Below are 20324 nucleotides of genomic sequence, written 5' to 3'. Positions count from 1 at the left end.
ATTACTCATTGTAAGTAAACAGGATCATCCAAATAGAGAAATTTATAATTTTTTGTATGTTACTAAAAATATAATTAATAGTAAAATTTCTCTAGCCTTGTTATATATATATATATATAGAGTCTCATTGTTGATCCATTCATGATTGTAAAATTTCATTGCACTCGATCGTCGTACAAGGAGAGTAAACATTGATATGGGAAAGGTATGTGCATTTTGTCTTTCGTGATTTTGGTATTTGTTACAAGTAACTTATGTGAACTTTATTTTGTTTTATACTAAAGAACAAGCAAAATGGAGAAGCAGACAACAAGTCTGAGAAGAAGAATCAGAAAAATGGAGATTCATCAGTCGATAAGTCTGAGAAGAAGAATCAGAAAAGTGGAGGAGATTCATCAGTCGATAAGTCTGATAAGAAGACTCAATGCAAAGAAATTGTTCTGAAGGTTTACATGCACTGTGAAGGATGTGCATCACAAGTTTCTCACTGCTTGAGGGGCTACGATGGTAATTATATTCATTTTTTGTCCTCTTTAATGAAATTATATCATCTCAATCAAAAGAATCAATGTTAAGTTTCAGTTTAGGTCGCATTTATCATAAGGATGATCTATGTGGGTCTCATGTAATGACTAAAAGTGCTGATCATATTGTCTTTTAGGGGTTGAGCAAATTAAGACAGAGATTGGCAACAATAAAGTGGTTGTGTCTGGGAAATTTGATGATCCGATGAAGATATTACGAAGAGTGCAAAATAAATTTAGTAAAAATGCTGAGTTGATTTCCCCAAAACCTAACCCCAAACAAGATCAGAAGAAGGAGCCACAACAAAAGAAAGAAGTAAGTTTTCAAAAAATACTCTTGTTATTATATACGCACATTAAACTTATTAGATTATAAATGATTACATCATAAAAAAACAATTTGGTATATACTAACTAATATCATTATAAACCATATTTTGTGTGTTTGGTTTCAGACTACTCCGCAGATCAAAACTGTAATTTTAAAAATGAACATGCATTGTGAAGGATGTGTTAATGAAATTAAAAAAGGCATCGGGAAGATAAAAGGTAATATATATTAAAAAATACGCATAAATATTACTCCCTCTGTTTCACAAAGAGTGTCATTCTGGAGAATTTTCCTTGTTTCACAAAGACTGTCACTTTACAATTCCAATGTATTTTTTACATTAAATTTTCTAATTTACCCTTTATCCCAAAGCTCATTTTCATTGAATTTAAACCATTAGTCACTTATTAAATAGGGGTAAACATGTATAATTCTATCTTTCCTTAATTTGTGTGCATTGTGTCAAAATGAGTGAAATAGAGGGAGTATAGTTTATTGAGTGGTCTAACATTTTTTGTTCGTTTTGAAAGGTGTTCAAACGGTGGAACCAGACCGGGCAAAGTCAACGGTGGTGGTACGAGGAGACATGGATCCTCAAAAACTTGTGGAGAAAATCAAGAAAAAACTTGGGAAACATGCAGAGCTTGCAAGTCAAACCACAGAGAAAAGCAAAGAAAACAATAATAACAAAAACACTAATAAGAACCAAGACAGTGATGGAAACAAAATCTTTAGCTACCCTCCTCAGTATTCATCCCAACATGCTTACCCCTCTCAGCTTTTTAGCGACGAAAATGTGCACTCGTGTTCGATCATGTGATTGACCCGTTGAATCGGAGTCTAGTCAAGTTACCTTATATATGTATGGTTTTGATTTGCTAGACACACTCCTATATTTCAATTTTGAATGATTAAAGAACTTTGTGTCTCCACAACTCAATCATATACAATTCGACTTGTCCTATAGTGTAACAAAAAAAGTTATTTTTATCAAAGAATAAAATAAAGGGTTTATTGTTATACTTTAATAGATTGGGGTTGATTTTGTAATATATTATAAGTTGAGGGTACTTTATGCATTTATCCCAAAAAGAAAGTTAAAAAAAAAAAAAAAAGAGAAGGGGAGGAAGAAGATGAGTAAATCGGATTTAGGGTTCATCAAAATTTGAAGTGTTGTTTTGTAATGAAAAAGACGACTGTTTTGTTCGAGTTTTGATTGCAGAAGACGAATCTGGATCTTGGGTTCACTTCAGGTTGGTAAAGAGTTTGTCTTTTGCTGTCTTTTTTTTTATATAAAAAACTTGTCTGTGTAAAATCAATCGCACCGGAAATTTCAATTCAGTACATCCAATGGTTAACGATTGAGAGAAATTTCTTTGATGATGAATCGCTCATTATAGAATCTTTGAAGAAGAGATCGATATATTTATTGCGTAAATCAAAAATACGTTATGTTTCGGTTCTGCTATTTAGATTCAAGCTTGAATCTTGTATCCATTAAGCTTTTTAAGGTAATGCGATTTTGGCGAATTGGGTCTTTGATATAGTTTTGGTTGTTGAATGTTCTGTTCTTTGTGCATCTCTTTTTGCAGGGTTGAGTTAATTAAGTAAGTTGGAGATGTCAGTTAAAGCAAGGAGGATCTCTGGTAGATTAGAGACTGTAGTGGCTAAGGTTAATTATGCATTTGATCCGGTGGACGATGACAAAATCATAAGAAACCGGCTACTGACCAGAACCACCACCACTCGAGGGGAGCCTCCGTTGAAAAAACTTCAGAAGAAGTTCACTTCTTTTGTACTCGAAGTGGATAAAGATGAAGAGAACTACAACGAGTGCGGTAAGCTTGCGAAAGCATTTTTACAGGAACTGTCTACTTTTGAAATCCCGCTTTTGAAGAGCCAAGCGGTTGTGGAAGCTAACCGTAGGGAAAAAGAGAGCTTTAACGAGGTGAAAGATGAGACTGAGAGGCAGATAACGCAGGCGAAAACTGAGATTGAAGATCTTAAGAAGCAGCTTGAGGAGAGTAAAATTGATAGGCAGCATAAAGAAGAGTGTGAGACGATAAGGAAACTGATTTCTGCGCAACCTCCGAGGTCAGAGACTGAGAAGGTTATAAATGAATTGAACAAGGAGATTGCTGAGCTTGAAGCAGAGAGCACTGCAAGTTGGAGATTGCTTGAGCTTAGGAAGAAGCAGTTTGCTCTGCTGTTGCATGTGGTAATTTCAAAAAAAAAAAAAAATTGAGACTTTTAGTTTTGCAGTTTTCATTTGTATTGTGTTTGTGATTGTGAACATTTGTTGGAAATGTAGGTGGATGAGTTGCAGAACACTATGGAAGATGAGCAGAAGAGTTTGGTGGACGAGATTCGGACAGCGTTGGATGACCAGAGGAACGTAACCGAGCCCATGTCTGTTGATTAAGTCCAAATCTGAATACTTTGTAAGAAGAAACCTACATTGTTTCAAGTGTTTGCTTTGTCATCTATTTTGCTGTTTCTGATAATGCCTATGATATTCTCAACCCTCGACAGAGGTGATCCGAACTAGTTGCTTCCCATTTACGAAAACCCGTGATCTGTGTTAGTAAAAGAACTGAGAAACAAAGACTGTAACAAACGTCAATGTGATGAAAGTATAAAACCAGTTAAGAATAGCGTCTGTTCCAAACCGAGACTGAGATTCGATTAAACCGAGTGGTTTATTATATATTAATCACGTAGCAACGGGTTTGCTTTTGAACCGGCTTAACTATAGAATCTCGTCTGTAGGTTTGCTGGTATGAAATCGGTTTGAATACAATATTTTGAAGAATGGAAAGATTTAATTACGATTTAGACAGTGTTCCTCTTTTGAACTTGGTTTCAATGAAGGGTTTCGGTTGCCCGATCGTAATAATGGTTTGGATTTTAGGTTCTTGTGTGTTTTGGACGTAGTCTTAGTTTTGTTTGGTGCGGTTTCTATTTTTGTCTTCGAGAATTATAAGTGTGATTGCATAATAACGGATATTTCCTGCAAATCGATAGCCACAAGCAAAAGCTTATGTTGGGTTTTTGGAATATGTAATTATTAATAAAGAATAATAATGCGACCGACTAGCCAAATAGGCTTTATAGTCCTAATTGTAGGTTTCTATTCTCTTGAGAAATATTTTACCATCATTAGTGTTCGTATACACACGTTTCTCCGATTGTTTACTCAAGTCTCTCCGGTCACAATCTTAACACTAAAAATGAACTTTTGAGTGTTTAATTTGCACTAGATATTCTAATGCCATCATTTTTTGCTTTGACTATAAAGTTATACATATTAGACATTTGCTCATACGAATATATTCCACTTTACTAATAATAGAAGGTGGCATCTTTTGAGAAAATGTGATCCATTAATTGGTGATGCAAAGTGTATATTTTTAACTGAATCAAGCTGAAAAGTAACGTATGTAATTATATTAAAGTTTGCTTAGTTAAATCCGGACATAAAATCTATATAATTGCGATTGATATCAATGATACAAATTAGTTATCGTTCATTTTTCTCTTTTGAATTCTTTCATATATCATATTAAATTACATGATGATGTGTCCACATTGGACACACTAATCATACAGTGTTTGTCTTGTTTGTTTCATTAATTTCAGTATTTCACCCGAGTTTTAAATAAAAAATATTTCGGTATGTTATACTATAAAAGGAATTAAATTATAACTTGCTTGGACTATATATAGTTAGCCACGAGTTTAATAGGTACGATGACGTATTAAATGCTACCATCTATTTCCTCCCATATATACTGATATACATCTCTTTTGTCTCCTCTAAAAGTCAAAACAAAAATAAGATTGTGTCACTTTCGAGACTCTTATTAGTTCACTTCTTCTTAACCATCCCCAACTAAATTTGAAATCATAATATATAATCGAAAAACAAACAAAGATTATACATATAGCTTTTGTATTATTTTTCTCATATATAGTTTGGGGGTACTATTACAAATTTTTAAAATCTCAACTAATGAAAGATTAATATAATACAAATATATGAAAAATCAATTTTGTACAGTATGAATGTGTTTTGTATACATGGTCGAATAAATACACAAACTGTATGAAAGTTAATTAACAATATATATGTATACATCTATATCCACAGAAAAAATAATGCTAATTAATGTTTTTCTTTCGCCTCTCTATTCACGAAATGGCCAAGGCTCCGAACAAGTTTGCCTGCGAAGAGAACAACAAAAGATACTTATAAGAGTTCGTCAAGATTTAAGAAAAGACAAGAAAAAAAAAAAACGACCGTCAAGTACTCACTCTATGATCTCTTTCCAATAAGAATCACTTGCTTCATCATCAATTATGTCACACCATGGCTGATGATCTTGGGTGAACGTTGAGGTCGATGAAGGGTTTGAAGTGTGATCCGTATGCCTCAAAATTTCCTTGTCCTTGACCATCATTTGGGTTTGCTTAGACTCATCAGGAGATGCCGAAACCAACGGTGGGATAGAATTCTGATCATCTTGATGAGCAACTACTCGCATCGGGCTAGTAAACGAATCCAGAGGCTGATTAACAATGTGAGAGAGGCTTTGGGTTTGATCATAAAGATTTTCACCAATATTTGGTAGGTTCTCCAAGAAAGAAGATTGGCCAAAGAGGTTATTGTTGGTGTTGGTGTGATGTGTTTCAAGTGAAGAAGAGGTATTGTTGTTGCTAAGGACTTGAATCATACTATGTAACAACTGGGCTTTTGCAACACTTGTTGCATCCAATTGTACACTTTGATTCAGATTCAAGAGGTTGTTGAAATTTGCGGCGGCTAGTAGTTGCGGGAGAGCGGCTAGAACGTTTAGATGGTCGGTTCTTGGCCTATGGGTCACTGGATCGATCCCCATCTGAATTAGTTTCTTTCTGATATGTGTGTTCCAATAGTTCTTTATTTCGTTATCCGTTCTTCCTGGGAGATGACCAGCTATAGAAGACCACCTTTATTAAAAAAAAAAAAAAGGAAAAGGTTAATAAATATTAGTGGGTTAGTTAAGCTTTATACGTATTATATAAAATTTCCAAGCTATATAAAGATAACTAATTATAGACTTGATAATATTGAACATTGACGAGTAAGTATGCATGCACCAAGAAAACTCCAGTGTAGCAGGTTTTTTTTCATACATATTCTTCAGTTCTTCTATACCTCAACTACCAAAAAAGAAACTGTATAATAGCATATATATACACACATAAATATAATTTTTTTAGATATGTGATATATAAATGACTGATGAAAAAGACTAAGATTTTTTAGAAACTTAAAAAATATTTATCGGTTTTCTAATTTTTGCTCTTGATAATCATCTCAAATATAATTTCTAATCAAAGTAATTAAGAATAAAATTTGTAAGATTAATTACTTGTTCCCAAGAAGAGAATGGAGGTTGATGATGGTTTGCTCTTCCTCGGCTGTGAAGTTTCCTCTTTTGATGTCTGGTCTCAAGTAATTAGTCCATCTCAATCGGCAACTCTTTCCACACCGGTTTAAACCGGCTTGCTTAGGAAGAGCTCTCCAGCTTCCATGGCCGTGTTTTCTTATGTGGTTTATCAGTTTCTGATCTTCTTCTGGCGTCCATGGCCCTTTCTTTAATCCGCTCTCATCACAACACGGTGATCTCCCCATTTTTTCAAAAACATATAGCTATTAACTGTAGCTGGACATAAAGTTAAAATGAAAAAATTAATAAACTACATATAAATTGCTTCAAAATATACTTGATAACACACTTTTGCTAAGAGATCGGATTTATGATCACAAATAAGAGATTAATGAGTGAGCATACAATTTATGTATTAAAATACCTGTGAGGAAGAGAGATAATTGAGAAGATATATAGAAGATTTTGGTGAAGGCAGAATCTGAGGTAATAAGGCTAATTAAGTGTTTTGTTCTTCACTTTATATATAGAAGAGGCTTTCGTCTTTGTCTTGTGTCTTGTCGGAACAAGATCTTAGTTAGCTCTTGTGACGTGTCCATTTGACTTTAATCAAATCAAATAAGTGAAATGATGCAAATGCCCTTTGATGAAACTAGAAGAAAAGTGAGGAGGAGAGGAGAAGGAGATGTTCAAGTTTGTGAAGTAATGTGTGGAATAAAAGTTGCTGCAACTAATTCATGTTGACAATGTAAGAGTTTCTCAATTTTTTTTTTAAGTATGAGAATACGAAAAAAGTTAGTTAAAGAGCTAAAATATTCAAAGAATCATAGAATATAAACTCTCGTATTAGTTTTAAATCACAGTTCCAGTAAATATTTAAACGTATATATATATATTGAGATTAAGTTAATACTATACACACTAAATTTGTAAATTGCGGCATATAGTTTTGTAGTCTGTAATGTGTGTTGGTCAATTGGTGTGTCTTCACGCAACATATTATACGTTATTGAGAAAATATTAAATAATACATATGGATTTTGAGTTGTGATCGTGTATGTTTATGTACTATATATTGAATTACTTAATACTTAAAACAATATATTATGTAATAATTTATAATGCTAAGTTGGCACAACTGTATATGAAAACATATTGCCTAAGAGATGCAGACAGTGCCTAGCTATAATAGTATGGATTACTGTTCATTGGTCAACTAGTGACACATCTCAACCATATACATATCAGATAAAAAAAAAGTCAAATTGTATAACTGAACCGTGTTCGGATCAGTCGATATGAATAAAACATTTTAGTCTTTAAGAAAAGTTACTCAATAACATTTTTTTTTACTCATTTAAAAAGGGTAGAAGTTCTACTATATTTATCTCTAACCAAAAAAAGTTACACTTTTAATTTTCTAGTAAAATTCAGCATTTTTTTTGTCTAATTATATATGGACGCTTATTATTATTAACACATTATAGCAATATATATATATATAATATTAAAATTTAGGGGTTTTCATGTAATATATGTTTGTACGTGTAAAAAACTGTTTTTTATTTATACTATTTTATAGAGTAGATTTGCTCATATTATTCAACTCATACACATTTACATATTCTTTTTTCAAAACGTTTTATATATAGTGTTTTGTTCATCTAAAAAAGTTTAATCAAGGTCTAGATATGGTTGTTCATTATTGGTATAAATCTAGTTTTAAGCACATTAAGACACGCAAACTATTTTGTTTGAGATCGCAAACCCAGGGGGCCCCAAAACCCTAATACTTTTAACTACTAGTTTTTTTTTTCTTGATTCTTGTATGTAAATATTTCTTTCTACGTGGCTTTTAAATACACATTGCTGACATCATTTTTTTAACATGAACAAACGTTGAGACATCCAAAAGTATCCATGACATAATATATTAAAATCAGTGGTATAACGATTTAGAAATCTCAATAACAATTGTTTTTTACTATTGAAAGGAGAAGAAATTAAAGTAATTATTCGTATATAGAAGTTTCCAACTAATCCGAATGCGACAGCATTCTCATCCCACACAATTGAAGCCAAACCCAATTCATTATTCGTCTTCGGTCTTACCTAAGGACTTATCTTTGCTACATCGCAAGTAAAGTGTATTTACGGAATTACGGTGGTTAACAAAGTTACAAGTACACAATAATCTTTCATAACAAGAATATCCCTTTATGATTCTTCAATAGAAAATATCCCAGCAAAATTAATGGTAAAATAAAATCTCCTAATATTAACACAAGGACAAAACTAAATTATCCTAATCTATAGACTAATTTTCTCCATAATGCACAACCCAACGCCATGAAATTATAAATACGGACGTTAATCCTTTTTATGTGCTTTTTATATACGTACATGTACACGGCACATATAATAGAATCAAGTATAATTTGTGTATTTTTATATACGTACACATATAATTAAACCATCAATATTTTATAAAAGACAAAAATAAATAATACGCTCACGCAAGCTAAAACCTGATCGGATGTTGCTATAATACTCGTAGTTCCCAAAGCATAGCACAACATAACTTAGATAGTAATTAATAAACTTAATTATCTCTTACGAGCCCATGCAATGTACGTAACGTTACGTTCGGATTTAGAGAACGACTATTTTCATTTACTGTCACTAGTGGACGAACCGACGAAACCAGATTTAATCTTATATATGATGCCTATGTTTTGGTCTCTTATTCAAATATAATTCATAAGCAATAGATTCTTAAATTACTCTATGAGTTTATCTATGAGTTCTGCGATTGATCACCATCAATAAGATTTCTCAATCAAGATTATTTTCTTTACATATACCGTGAATTAAGTTAGATTTTTAGTCTCCATAATCAAAGAATGCAGAACCTACAATACATGAATGCAATACATTCTATACATGCATGGATTATACTCTGTTTCGGGCCATTCGGCTAGTGGTCCCTCTGTATTGTTCCACACTTGGCTTGCGATGATGTCATGGCTGATGGCTTTCATCCTTAATGCCTACACATGTACCAAAGGTTCTAAAAAGTTTTTTTTTCCAAAAAAATTGTGTTAAGGCATTTGGTTTGAGAGGAATATATATATCTCCAATTCTCCATTTACACCGACATCAATCTTCTGGATCAATATACAATTTAGAGACACAATTCGGGTCCGAAACAATGGAAGAACTTTTTGAAAGCTAATGCAGGTTTGGTTTTTCCCGATGTCTACTGTTTTCTTAAGTCACTACATTGTTTTAATGTTTTTGGCAAAGTTAGTATATACATATAAATAACGGACAATGTTCAGTTTTTTATTTGTATCCCAACATTTTATTTAAATACACTATTAACCTATATATGTATTATAAACAACAAAGATCGAATTAAACACCTATAATATATAAAGATGATATCACACAAATATATAGCGTCATTTGTACTGAGAAATATGTATTTCTTTGCGTATAGCATTTGATTTAGTTCTTTGCACACAAAAAAAAGGTTTGGATTTAGTTTATTTTGTAAAGTAGTTTTGATAGACATTCGTACATATATAAGCTATTATTAAGATATGTTCATAATTAAATTAATAAAAAACGATTGGATACAAACAGTACCTTTCTGTTTTTTGTTTTTTTATATCGTATTTCGTTCAATATAATTATTTATATAGCACAAAATATTGATATATAAATATGTATACACACTAAACAATACAAGTAACTGTATATATATCGACCAGTAGTATACTCATATATATGTGTTTGATTCAATTACGCAACATAAAATATAATTTGGTCCAATTTTATCTCGTTGATACAAAAAAAAGGATCCCATATAGGTGTGTAAATTAAACGTTTACCACGTACGTGGCTAATGTAAAGATGAATGGAACAGATGAACAATCATATCTCTTTTACCTTCTATGTGTACTTTTGGTAGTAATCAAAGGTTTCGTTAAACTAGAGATTTGTCTATTTTTAAGAAACGATTTTACCTTTTTCAACATTGTTATCCGTTTAAAAGTCAAAGATTATGAAACACAACTGATTTTCATATAATGTATTAAGCTCAACTTTGACTTCATCACAGGATAGAACCATATAAAAAGTTCTTTTAAACTTTCTGTTAACCGTGGGAAACTTGTTAGCTGAGTTCTGTCCGGTTAAAACTCTTTATCCTGCAGTTACTTAACGTGAAAAAACTTCATTGAAAGATACCTACCAGATTTAAGAGAACCAAAGATAGGTAAAAGTTCTTGGTAAATTAAGTTCTAAGTTCTACACGGTCAAAATATAGGGAGTAAATATAGAAGAACCTAGCCACCAGTTTATTGAAACCAAGGAAACAAAGTCGTTTCAGTCTATCGGGCTGGGCTTGATTGTTTTGTTAGGGTTATTTGTTTACGAAATGACCCATTTATCTTGCGGATGATTCCACAATATCTATTTCGATGTGGGATACCGATGCAACAAACATACGTCATCGCAAACTTGACTTGGTATCTATTTCCGATGTGGGATTATTGTACTGAAATAATTATAAATTTCAGGAAACTAAATTGTGTACAAATTACATCATCTAATTGTAGAACCTATAAAGGTTAAGACTGATAAAAATGGTAGGGGCTGCGCGAACGCAAACCCCCCTGCCACAAATAATGACGTAGGCTCTTCCTCTTGGAAAGACCTTAAGCTAAGCACCCCTCCGTAATGTGCAATGGAGGTCACTAGCCTAGGCCACTCGTCTTCTTGATCACGAGTTGACCCCGTCCAGGTAAGTGATTTTCCCAAACCATCCGCTACTTTATTTATACTCCTGCTCCCCTAGTCATTTCTTTTGGTCTAAGCGATGTGGGACTTTTTATAGATTAGTGAAGTAACTAGGATCGCTCATTTAAGTTAAAAAGTAAAAACTGAGTCAAAATGTAAAAAAAGATATGCTCTCACAAAACTTCACGTAATTATCTCCCTTCTATCCTCGAATTATTATTATTTCTGGATTTGATAGTCTCCTTCAATAGGAATATACATACTATGTGGATGATACTAGAAGGTTGCAAAAAAGGAATTAATCCCTGGATATTTATAATAGAGATTTTGTTTCTGGGTTTGTTTGACAAAAGAACAAATAATAACAGTGAAAGCCAAAAAAATCGAAAGAAGAAAAGAATCATAAACCAACAACTTAAAACAAATCCTATTCCAGAAGGCAGAAGCCATAAACTAAATAAAAAATAAAAAATAAGAACACTAATGAAGAAATCAAAATGGTGCAAAGAGATGTGTGTTTAGAGATGTAAAAGCTAGAATTTGCAATACCTCAAAAGTGAAGTAATCAAGAGAGGCTTTTATTTCTGGTTCGTGGGTCCTTTCTTCTTCAGAAGGTTTCCAACTTTACCAAACAATGTCTTCTTCTTTTTCTTGTCTTTCTCCTTCACCAGCTCATCTTCTCCAGTTAATCCATTTACAGGTGAGGTTTTCTCGCTTTGGTCTATCATGTTCGAGTCTTCCTCTTCATATTTTGCAGATTCTTGTTCTGGTTTTTCCTTGTGGAATCCTTCTTTCTTCTCAATCTGACAGCTTTCCCACATTTCTTCAACTGTCGCATCATCTGGTGAATGTTCTTTCTTTTCCTTTTTCTCAGCGTCCTTCTCAAGTTTCATGTTCATGCCATCGAGGGTTTTTACTTTAGAAGACTTCTCTTCAGCACTTCTATGACCATTCTCCTCAGAAAACTCAACCACCGTTGGAAGCAAATCATAGTCTTTTTCACTCTCACTGAGCTCACTGTTCTCTTCTGTATATTTCTTAGCCAATGCTTCCTCGAGTAACTTAGATAACTCCTTGATCTTCTTCAGAGAATCATCATGTTTCACTCTGAGTTCATCGTTCTCATGAACAATGCTTTGAAACTCAGTTTCTTTATCCAACATTTTCCCCTTTAGTTTCAAGGTTTCACCTTTCGCTTCCCTGAGAGTTTCCTGAAGATAAATCACCTCATCTTCCACTTCTTTAAGACTATCTCTCATTTGAGATTCTTTTTCCCATGCTGCATCAGCTTCTTCCTTAGTCCTTTTAACCAAATTACCCAACCTATTCATTTCTTTCCCCATTGACGAAACTTCTTCATCAAATTCCTTCACGTGATTCACCAAACCGGCTTCTCTCATCTCCCAGTCTACCATTGCGCTCTCAAACTGTTTCTTGGTTTGTTCTACCGCATTGACAAGAACATCGATCTCATGTCTCGCCTCGTCAAGCATATTCTCATACTTCTTGTTCGTTGCTTTAATGACCAACTTCAGATCTTCTATCTGTGTTTCATAATCCTGATCACCCTGACTCAACAATTTCTCTTTCAACTCACGTGATTCACTCGACACTTCGTGCAATGCTGAAGCTAAACTCTCCATTGCTTTCTTACTCTTCTCCTCTTCCTCCTTTGAGCTCTCCAGTTCTGACAAGATCTTGTTTTTCTCTTCCAAGAGCCTTTGAACACTTGAAGTAGCATCTTGCTCCTTCTTTAAAGCTTGATTTTTCTCTTCATTCAGAGTTTCAAGCTCATTCTTCAGTTTCTCTGCTTCTTTCTCAATCTTAGATAATTCTTCTTCTGCAATACCTAGCCTCTGTTCAGATTTCTCAAGATCAACCTTTTGTCTAGCAACAGCCATCTCCAATAACTCAATTTTCCTTTTAAGACCAAAAATCTCAAATTCCATATCGTGCAATCTACTATTGCTTCCTTCCAGCCGCTTTGTCACAGATACCAGAGATACCGAGGCAGATCTCTCCAGCATGTAAGCTTCTTTCAACCGTTTCTCCAATTCCTTCCCTTTGTTTTGCCATTCATCAGCAGAGCCATGCGCATAAGTTTCTGCTATCTTAGCAGCTTCTAAATCAACATTAAGCTGCTCAATGATCATCTCAAGTTCCTCGACCCTTGCTTCAAAACGTCTCGCTTTCTCAAGCTCTCTTTCTAGAACCACTATTTCCGCTCCTAGTTTTGAAGCAATCTCATTCTTGGATATGGTTTCCTTCTCTCGTGTTGAATCAAGCAAAGCCTTCAATCTTATTAACTCTGACGACAAGATTTCCACTTTCTCTGCATGAATTGCAGCCAACTTACTAGCATCATCTGCTTGACTCAAAACCTTACTCTTGGCATCATTAGCAGCAGCCAATTCTTGATTGGCATTCTCCAGCTCCTGTGTTACCAAAAGAAGAGCAGCTGAATCCGAAGCATGCTGGCTCTTGACGTTTTCGAGTTCTTTCTTCCATTCTTCTTCTTTCCTCTGAACCGCCTCTATACCCGCCTCAACAGCCTCAAATTTCTCAATTTCAAACTTCTCTTGGACCCTTTTCTGAGTTTTTAAAGCCTCATCTAGTTTCCTGGACGCCTCTTCAGCCTCTTCCCCCGCTTCTTTAAGTTCATCAAGTGCTTTAGCTTTTTCAATCTCGAGCGATGCTATCAGCTCATTTGCTTTTCTCAAATCTTCCTTGATTTGAACTGAACGAGGTTGTGATGATTCTGATCCTTTCACAGCCCGTATCTGAGTTTTCTGCAAACAATCAACACAAACACAAGTTAACAACAACAACTAAAAAAAAGGCTTCTTCAAAATTAAAGATATCGAAAAAGATACAAGTATTGAGATGATTACTTCTGGTGGGGTTGAAACTTTGGGCGACCTCTTTTCAGTAGAAGAAGGCTTTGAGTTAGAAGAAGAGCGCTCGAGGGAATGCCGTGACTGTTGAGTAGGTGAAGGAGAGTTAGTCTCAGACTTAGTCACCAACCGAGTCAGTTTACCTACTCGTAGAGATGATTTTCCCAAAGGAGTTTCAGATAAACCAGTCCTGCTTCAGAAAAACAACAACAACAAAGTGTCATCAAGCAAAAGCAAAAGGAGACACATGAAAAATTGATTACATAACAACTTCCAGAGTGGGCAATTCTCTAATATGAACTTATACAAACAGTCACAGTCACAGTAACAGACATATATGCTTTTAACTACACAAGAATCACAAATTCACCAATGTGTTGCAGTAAAAGACATATGTATCATCTGGATTGAAACTAGAACTAACAGAAGAAGACAACACATTAATAAGAACACGACATGACCATTGTATTTAATAATAAGATTAAAAGAAGTAGAGAGAAACGAGAGGATGATCAGACGAAATAAATAATACTGATCGATCATGTCATGTGCTACAGAATAATACTACTATATCTATATCCCCTAAAAATCAGGAGATTAAACCCTAAACCCATACCTATATATATAAATCAGATCTACCCCCAAAACCAACGAACAAGAAAAATAAAACCAGATCGGAATTGGAATCGACGGAATATTCCACCGACGGGATTACTGAAACTTAGGAATAAGAAAAACGCTTACTTAATCTTAGAAGAAGCCATAGTCACACAGTCTCCGTAATCGCTGTGGGATCAATAATGCAATGAGATGTAAATTACATTAGAGGCGGATGAAGGAACTATGAGAGAATTGGAGACAAAACACTACTAAAACTGTCTGAATCTTGTTTTGAACCTGGAAAAAAATCAAATTTGTTCAAACTGAGTTTCCATTTTTTGCGTAGAGATGAAAAAGAGAAAGAGAGAGACAATGATGTGAGGATCATCAGATGAACTAACACTAGTAGTAACGTAAAATGAATTATAGAAGTTGGCGAAGTCTCAAGAGTGGCCACACTCCTCCCCAAAAAAAGCGATAAAAAGCAAATACACAGTGTATATTATTTAGAAAATTAATAAATAAACAAACAAAAAAATCCGATTCGTTTTCCGATCCTACGTGATCAACGCAAACAAATAACGACTAAGCTATCTATCGTATAAACCAAAATATACTACTAGTAGTAGAAAATATTACCGATTATTGAATTATCATCAGCATAAATAGGGAGGAATTAAAAAGACTTATTATTAGCCAAAAAATATCGTTCCTTTAAGATGATTTGTTTGTTTCTGTCACCCAATCATAAACCAAAGTTTTTTTTTAGCAATGCGACAATAGAAATTTTGTGGTGATTGATGGCTATGATAAAATATGTCAAAAAGATAATGATGAAAACATAACCAATTTCTTCGCAACTGTAATCATAATGATAATAGTATACTCAATCAAATTTTCAAAATATATTTGATTGATAACCAAACCTTTTTTTTTCTTTACAATTGCAGTCAACCAAATTTTTTTACCTTCCCAAAAAAATATTTTCATCAATGTCTTGTTTGAATCTTCTTATTAGCTAGCTACCAATCGACAAAAAAATGTTATTGAGCCCAGTGGGCCATTATGTCTTAAGGTCCATTAATTAACCGCAAGATTAAAAAGGACTGTACTTTAAAATCCATGTGCCTCTATAATTATAAAGTAGTGCTGACCTGGCTTCTGCCATTTAATTACCTGTTTATTATAGGAAAAAAAAATGATTATTTCGGATTATTAGACATAAAAAATGCTTTTTGTATTATCGGTTTCAAATTAATAAATATTGCAGATGTAAAAAAAAAAAAAAAAATGCTTTTGAAAAAAAAAAAAACTTGGAAACTTCAAAATGTGGTCGCGGGAAAATGAGAGACATTTTTGGCGGGAATTCTATACATATTTTTTACACTAGTTCTTTTTTTTACTAACAATAAATAAGTTGAAATTTGCAATTGTAGATATTATTAGAAGATACGAAAATTTACTAGGTAAAATTTATTATTAAAAACTCACCGAGTGAATTTTCCAGAAAGCGGTGAAGATCGAAGAATTAAAATCACACTTCCGTTGAAGCGAGGCGACGAGCGTTCCATTAGGGTTTCGAATCGACTTCAAACAAACGAGTTGAAAAACATGTACGGAGGCGAGTTTGACGGCAACGCCGCTTTTGCCGGCGGCGGTTTCATGCCTTCTCAGTCGACTACGCAAGGGAATGACTCCTCTTCGTCCCTCAAGGTTTGTTTCCTCACTCTCTCTCTCTGATTAACTTCTCAATCTGACGAATTCGATCAATCCTTTCCGCGTTTTTTTCAATCCAAGTCTATTACCCCGTGCTTTTCGTTCCCCTGCTATGGGAATGATGTTGATTTCGTGATTTTTGCATCTTATCATAGATCTACTATACATGTCAATACAAATTATGTTTATCTCGAGTAGTGAATCTGGTGTTATAGACATCATATGCTGTGCAGCATTTTTTACTTTAGCAATTCATCAATATATGAGTTTTCACCACTGTTTTTTGCAGAACCGTGATGTACGTACCTTGCTTCCCCTGACACTGAAGCAATTGAGTAGCGCAACAACCAATGGTGAATCAAATTTCTCTGTAGATGGTGTTGATATTAACACTGTAAGCTCTTTTTTCTTCTTCTTCCTCTGCGGTTTAACTTATTTGCTGATGTGTTTATTAACACTGTAACTATATTGTTGTTATCTGTGTATAGGTTGCAATCGTTGGACGAATTTCTAGAATGGAGAACAGAATCACTCAGGTCGATTTTGTTGTTGATGACGGTACCGGCTGGGTTGATTGTGTCAGATGGCAAGTTCTTATATACTAATGCTAATAGAACCTCAATTTGAAAATGCTATCATAAGAGCTCCACTATATCGCTTGCTAATCTATTGTGGATAACTATCTGCAGGTGTCAGGAACGTCAAGAAACTGAAGAAATGGAAGCAGTCAGGTATGTTTCTTCTGAGTACATTTGTAGACTATTTAATTTGGTATAGGTTAACTATAATACAAATTTGAATTTTCCACATCTGTTACAGGCTGGGGATGTATGTTCGCTTACATGGACACGTGAAAAGTTTTCAAGGGAAGCGATCTGTGAATGTTTTCTCAATCAGGTTTGTTTTCTTGACATACTTTCTCAATCAGTTTATGATATACTTGGTCAGCGAATCATTTCCTATTAGGCTTTCTAGATTTGAAATATCTGTTTGATCATCTCAGTGGCTCAAAATGTTACATATTCTATTTTGCTTTGTTTAAAGTAAATGAATTTGCTGCATAAAGATATTTACTTGAGTCTAATAATATGCTTTCAGGCCTGTCACTGACTTTAATGAAATTGTACACCACTTTACCGAGTGTATGTATGTCCACATGTACAACACCAAGGTACAGGTATATTAGCCTATCATTCACCGCTATTTTAAGCTTTGTCCCACATCTTCAAACTTCACTGCTATTTTAAGCCTATCCTTCATCTTTGAACTTCTCATGTCAGGGTGGTTCTGTTGCTCAAGGTGGCTCTACTACTCAGGCTACTGCTACTCCTAGGCCCCAAATGCCATATTCAACAATGCCAACCTCTGCAAAGCCATACCAAACCGGTCCATCTAATCAGGTATTAGACAGATCCAATGTATAATTCAAATTCTACAGCTCTTTTGTGGCCATCTTAAGTTACTGAAGAACCTTTTCCAGTTCTCGAACCAAATCAATGATCCAATGCATGGTGTAAAGCAGACGGTCATGAATTACCTAAATCAACCTATGCACCTGTAAGTACATCTACTATGACCCCAATTAACTTGTCATATATCATTCGTACAGCTTTGTATACACATGATCAAACTTCAGTTCATAAAATAAGCAAATTAACCTCTAAAGTCTTTATGAGCCAAATTTTGTTAATTTGTAAGAAAAGCTCATTCAACTAGCACAAGTAAGTATATAATAAGCCTTGTTGCTGGTTTTTGAAATTGTGATATTGCAGAAGATGATGTTCTCGTGTTAGTGATAATTGTATTGCAATATGAGACTCAACTTCTTTCATTGGATCATACCTCTCTTTCGCTCATCGAAAAAGCTAACATTAGTGTGATATTTGGTTTTTTTTTTATATATATGTTGAATCTACATCAGTGTATCTGAAGCTGGAGTTCATTGTGATATAATTGCGCGTGACCTCAGGATTCCGCCGCTTCAAGTCAGGTATATCTCTCTATCTCTATCTCCCTCCTGTCTCTATCTATCTCTACTAGATAAAGGTACAATATCAACGAAAAAAATTTCTCGACAAGAACTGGTTTGTCTCTGTGGCAGGCAAGCGATAGAACAGCTCTCCAGCGATGGCTGCGTTTACTCGACTGTGGACGATACATGTTTCAAATCAACCTTAAACGCGTGATGAAAATCGTTTTATGTCGTCGTCTCATATCAATCGTCCTCGCAAGTTCAAAAGCCCCTTGTATAGGCCCTTAGGTAGGACAATATTGAGCTTCAAGACTCCCTTATCCGATCAAAATTTTGGGCTGGGCCTTTGATTTTTAGTAGTCGTACCAGAATCTTTTTTTTTTTTTTTTTTTTTTNTTTTTTTATAATGAATCTAAGCACTGTAGTGTACACCTCATACATCTTTTAATGAAAGATTAATTACTTAATTAGATGTTCAGTTAACATCTTGACCCTAGAGTGTCTTGCTACTTGTCCATTGGAGTTGGCAAAGGTCTACTTAGCTTAAATTTCTGATTAATAATATTGTTAAACAAAAAATGTTATGGTTTCGTTTTTCTGCCGATTTTAGTTACATGAATCATGTCACATGACAATGGCGGCAGGTTGTTTCTTGTCGATGTGAAATGTCTGCATTATATAATAGTATGAAAATGCAAATAGCCGAACTACAAAAAAAGAAAAAGGACAAAACAAAGAAGGCAAATAATTGAGGTACTACAATTCCGTAGCGTCCTGAATCTCCTTGAGACGTTTACATAGACACTCAAGTTAAGTTAGAAAGATACAAATGCTAATCATTTGTAGGCTTTGTATCCCCGACTATGTTTAGTTATTGGTTATTTCGATTTAATTTTGCTACCGAACAAATTATATAATCTGTAAAACTCAGATACACAGATTAGATATCTTGGATACGAGAAGAACTCTATTGACAACCTACATTTATTTTCAAAGATGGAATCGTATGTTTTACATCCAACGATCACAGAAACCTCTATATCTGTCTCTCTCTCCCTCTCTCTAATCAAATCGATAACAACAAACCGGTTGTACGGATACGACGGACGGACAAACAAACTGGTGGGACCCTGTAAAACTAAACTAGTTGTGTTTTGTGTTTTTTTCTTTTCTTCTTTTTCCCGAGAAAGGAAAAAAAACAAACAAACAAAAGAGAGAGAGAGAGAGAGAGGGAAGAATTGAAATAGAGAAATCAATCAGATGGAGAAGATACGAAAATGCGGATATGATCCAAGAAGCTAAGATGCTGAGGCCTGTCTTTACGTTTCACGTACCCACGCGCTTCGTTCTCCGTATACGCGCCGAACGATCTCCCACGATTCCTCCTCCACAGCTCTTCCTCGTAGCTCTTGTGCGCGTAATACGCCTCCACCAACGACGGCTCTGTTTCCAGATCTCCTCCCTCATCTTCCTCCTCCTCACCCGTCGCTGAGAGACGGATCGGCTGCCTGACGTAATGGCCGCGGCTGATCCCTTCGAGCTCGTCGAGACGAGAGAGACCGCGAGGAGAAACCGCGTAAAGCTCTCCGGTCACGTGGTGACCTGATCCAGGTTTGTTGAGGAGGAAAGGGACTCTGTAAGGTCCGCAGACGAGAGGATATTTGTCAAAGGTTTTGTAAACACCTTTGAAAGAAGCGTCGCCTGATCGGATCAGATCTTGCATCAGGACATGGTTTGAGAATCCTGTCTTAAGAGTTCCGTACGTGAACACAAGCGTTGTTGTTGTTGTTGTCTGTTTCGCCGGCGTCATTGTTTCGTGTCCCATAATAGAGAAAGTAAACAAAATTGATTAGGCCTAGAGAAGAGATCAAACGGAGAATTTGTGTGCGTGTGTGGGGTTGGTGAAGCAAAAATAGAAAATAGAATCAGAATCGGAGAAGAGAGAGAGAGAGAGATAGGAATCTCTGATTTTTAGGGCCTGAGGAAATTTTGTGGGTTAAACCCGATGACGCGTTTTTATAGTACTGGACTTTTCATTTTTTATCTCCT

The 20324-nt window shown here is 34.8% G+C and overlaps 6 protein-coding genes across 10 annotated transcripts; 3 read left to right on the top strand and 3 right to left on the bottom strand.

Moving 5' to 3' along the window:
• LOC104747973 (heavy metal-associated isoprenylated plant protein 3-like) lies at positions 197-1675 on the top strand. The gene is made up of 5 exons (XM_010469676.2): positions 197-205; positions 285-507; positions 662-840; positions 980-1073; positions 1386-1675. Exons 1-5 carry the CDS (start codon positions 197-199, stop codon positions 1673-1675), a joined length of 795 nt encoding a protein of 264 aa, XP_010467978.1.
• Positions 1945-3445, top strand: LOC104744381 (THO complex subunit 7B-like). Its single transcript, XM_010465432.1, has 3 exons — positions 1945-2108; positions 2448-3073; positions 3167-3445. The coding sequence occupies exons 2-3, from the start codon at positions 2474-2476 to the stop codon at positions 3275-3277; spliced, it is 711 nt and encodes a 236-aa protein (XP_010463734.1). The 5' UTR covers positions 1945-2108; positions 2448-2473; the 3' UTR covers positions 3278-3445.
• On the bottom strand, positions 4825-6803 carry LOC104744380 (transcription factor MYB3-like). 2 transcript variants are annotated; one of them, XM_010465430.2, is made up of 4 exons: positions 6712-6803; positions 6270-6563; positions 5170-5844; positions 4825-5079 (listed from the first exon to the last, which is right to left on the bottom strand). In XM_010465430.2, exons 2-4 carry the CDS (start codon positions 6530-6532, stop codon positions 5043-5045), a joined length of 975 nt encoding a protein of 324 aa, XP_010463732.1. In that variant the 5' UTR covers positions 6533-6563; positions 6712-6803; the 3' UTR covers positions 4825-5042. The 2 variants fall into 2 exon arrangements, with proteins under 2 accessions (XP_010463732.1, XP_010463733.1); XM_010465431.2 differs by having other exon boundaries at positions 6270-6557; positions 6712-6791.
• LOC104744379 (replication protein A 32 kDa subunit B-like) lies at positions 9423-18745 on the top strand. Of its 2 annotated transcripts, none has more exons than XM_019237374.1 (11): positions 9423-9527; positions 16095-16300; positions 16593-16697; positions 16792-16889; positions 16993-17034; positions 17123-17200; positions 17402-17474; positions 17584-17703; positions 17784-17860; positions 18225-18293; positions 18405-18745. In XM_019237374.1, exons 2-11 carry the CDS (start codon positions 16199-16201, stop codon positions 18487-18489), a joined length of 849 nt encoding a protein of 282 aa, XP_019092919.1. In that variant the 5' UTR covers positions 9423-9527; positions 16095-16198; the 3' UTR covers positions 18490-18745. The 2 variants fall into 2 exon arrangements, with proteins under 2 accessions (XP_019092919.1, XP_010463730.1); XM_010465428.2 differs by having other exon boundaries at positions 17402-17480.
• Positions 11376-15171, bottom strand: LOC104744377 (WEB family protein At3g02930, chloroplastic-like). Of its 3 annotated transcripts, XM_010465425.2 has the most exons (4): positions 14989-15171; positions 14732-14884; positions 13985-14180; positions 11376-13882 (listed from the first exon to the last, which is right to left on the bottom strand). In XM_010465425.2, exons 2-4 carry the CDS (start codon positions 14749-14751, stop codon positions 11672-11674), a joined length of 2427 nt encoding a protein of 808 aa, XP_010463727.1. In that variant the 5' UTR covers positions 14752-14884; positions 14989-15171; the 3' UTR covers positions 11376-11671. The 3 variants fall into 3 exon arrangements, with proteins under 3 accessions (XP_010463727.1, XP_010463726.1, XP_010463728.1); XM_010465424.2 differs by having other exon boundaries at positions 14732-15171; XM_010465426.2 differs by having other exon boundaries at positions 13985-14177; positions 14732-15170.
• LOC104744376 (putative gamma-glutamylcyclotransferase At3g02910) lies at positions 19223-20280 on the bottom strand. The gene has a single exon (XM_010465423.2). It carries the CDS (start codon positions 20098-20100, stop codon positions 19528-19530), a length of 573 nt encoding a protein of 190 aa, XP_010463725.1. The 5' UTR covers positions 20101-20280; the 3' UTR covers positions 19223-19527.

Source organism: Camelina sativa, chromosome 15, assembly GCF_000633955.1.
Source record: "Camelina sativa cultivar DH55 chromosome 15, Cs, whole genome shotgun sequence".
Taxonomy (NCBI): domain Eukaryota; kingdom Viridiplantae; phylum Streptophyta; class Magnoliopsida; order Brassicales; family Brassicaceae; genus Camelina; species Camelina sativa.
The sequence above is the reverse complement of the archived record's forward strand: the minus strand, read 5'-3'. Positions and strand labels throughout refer to the sequence as shown.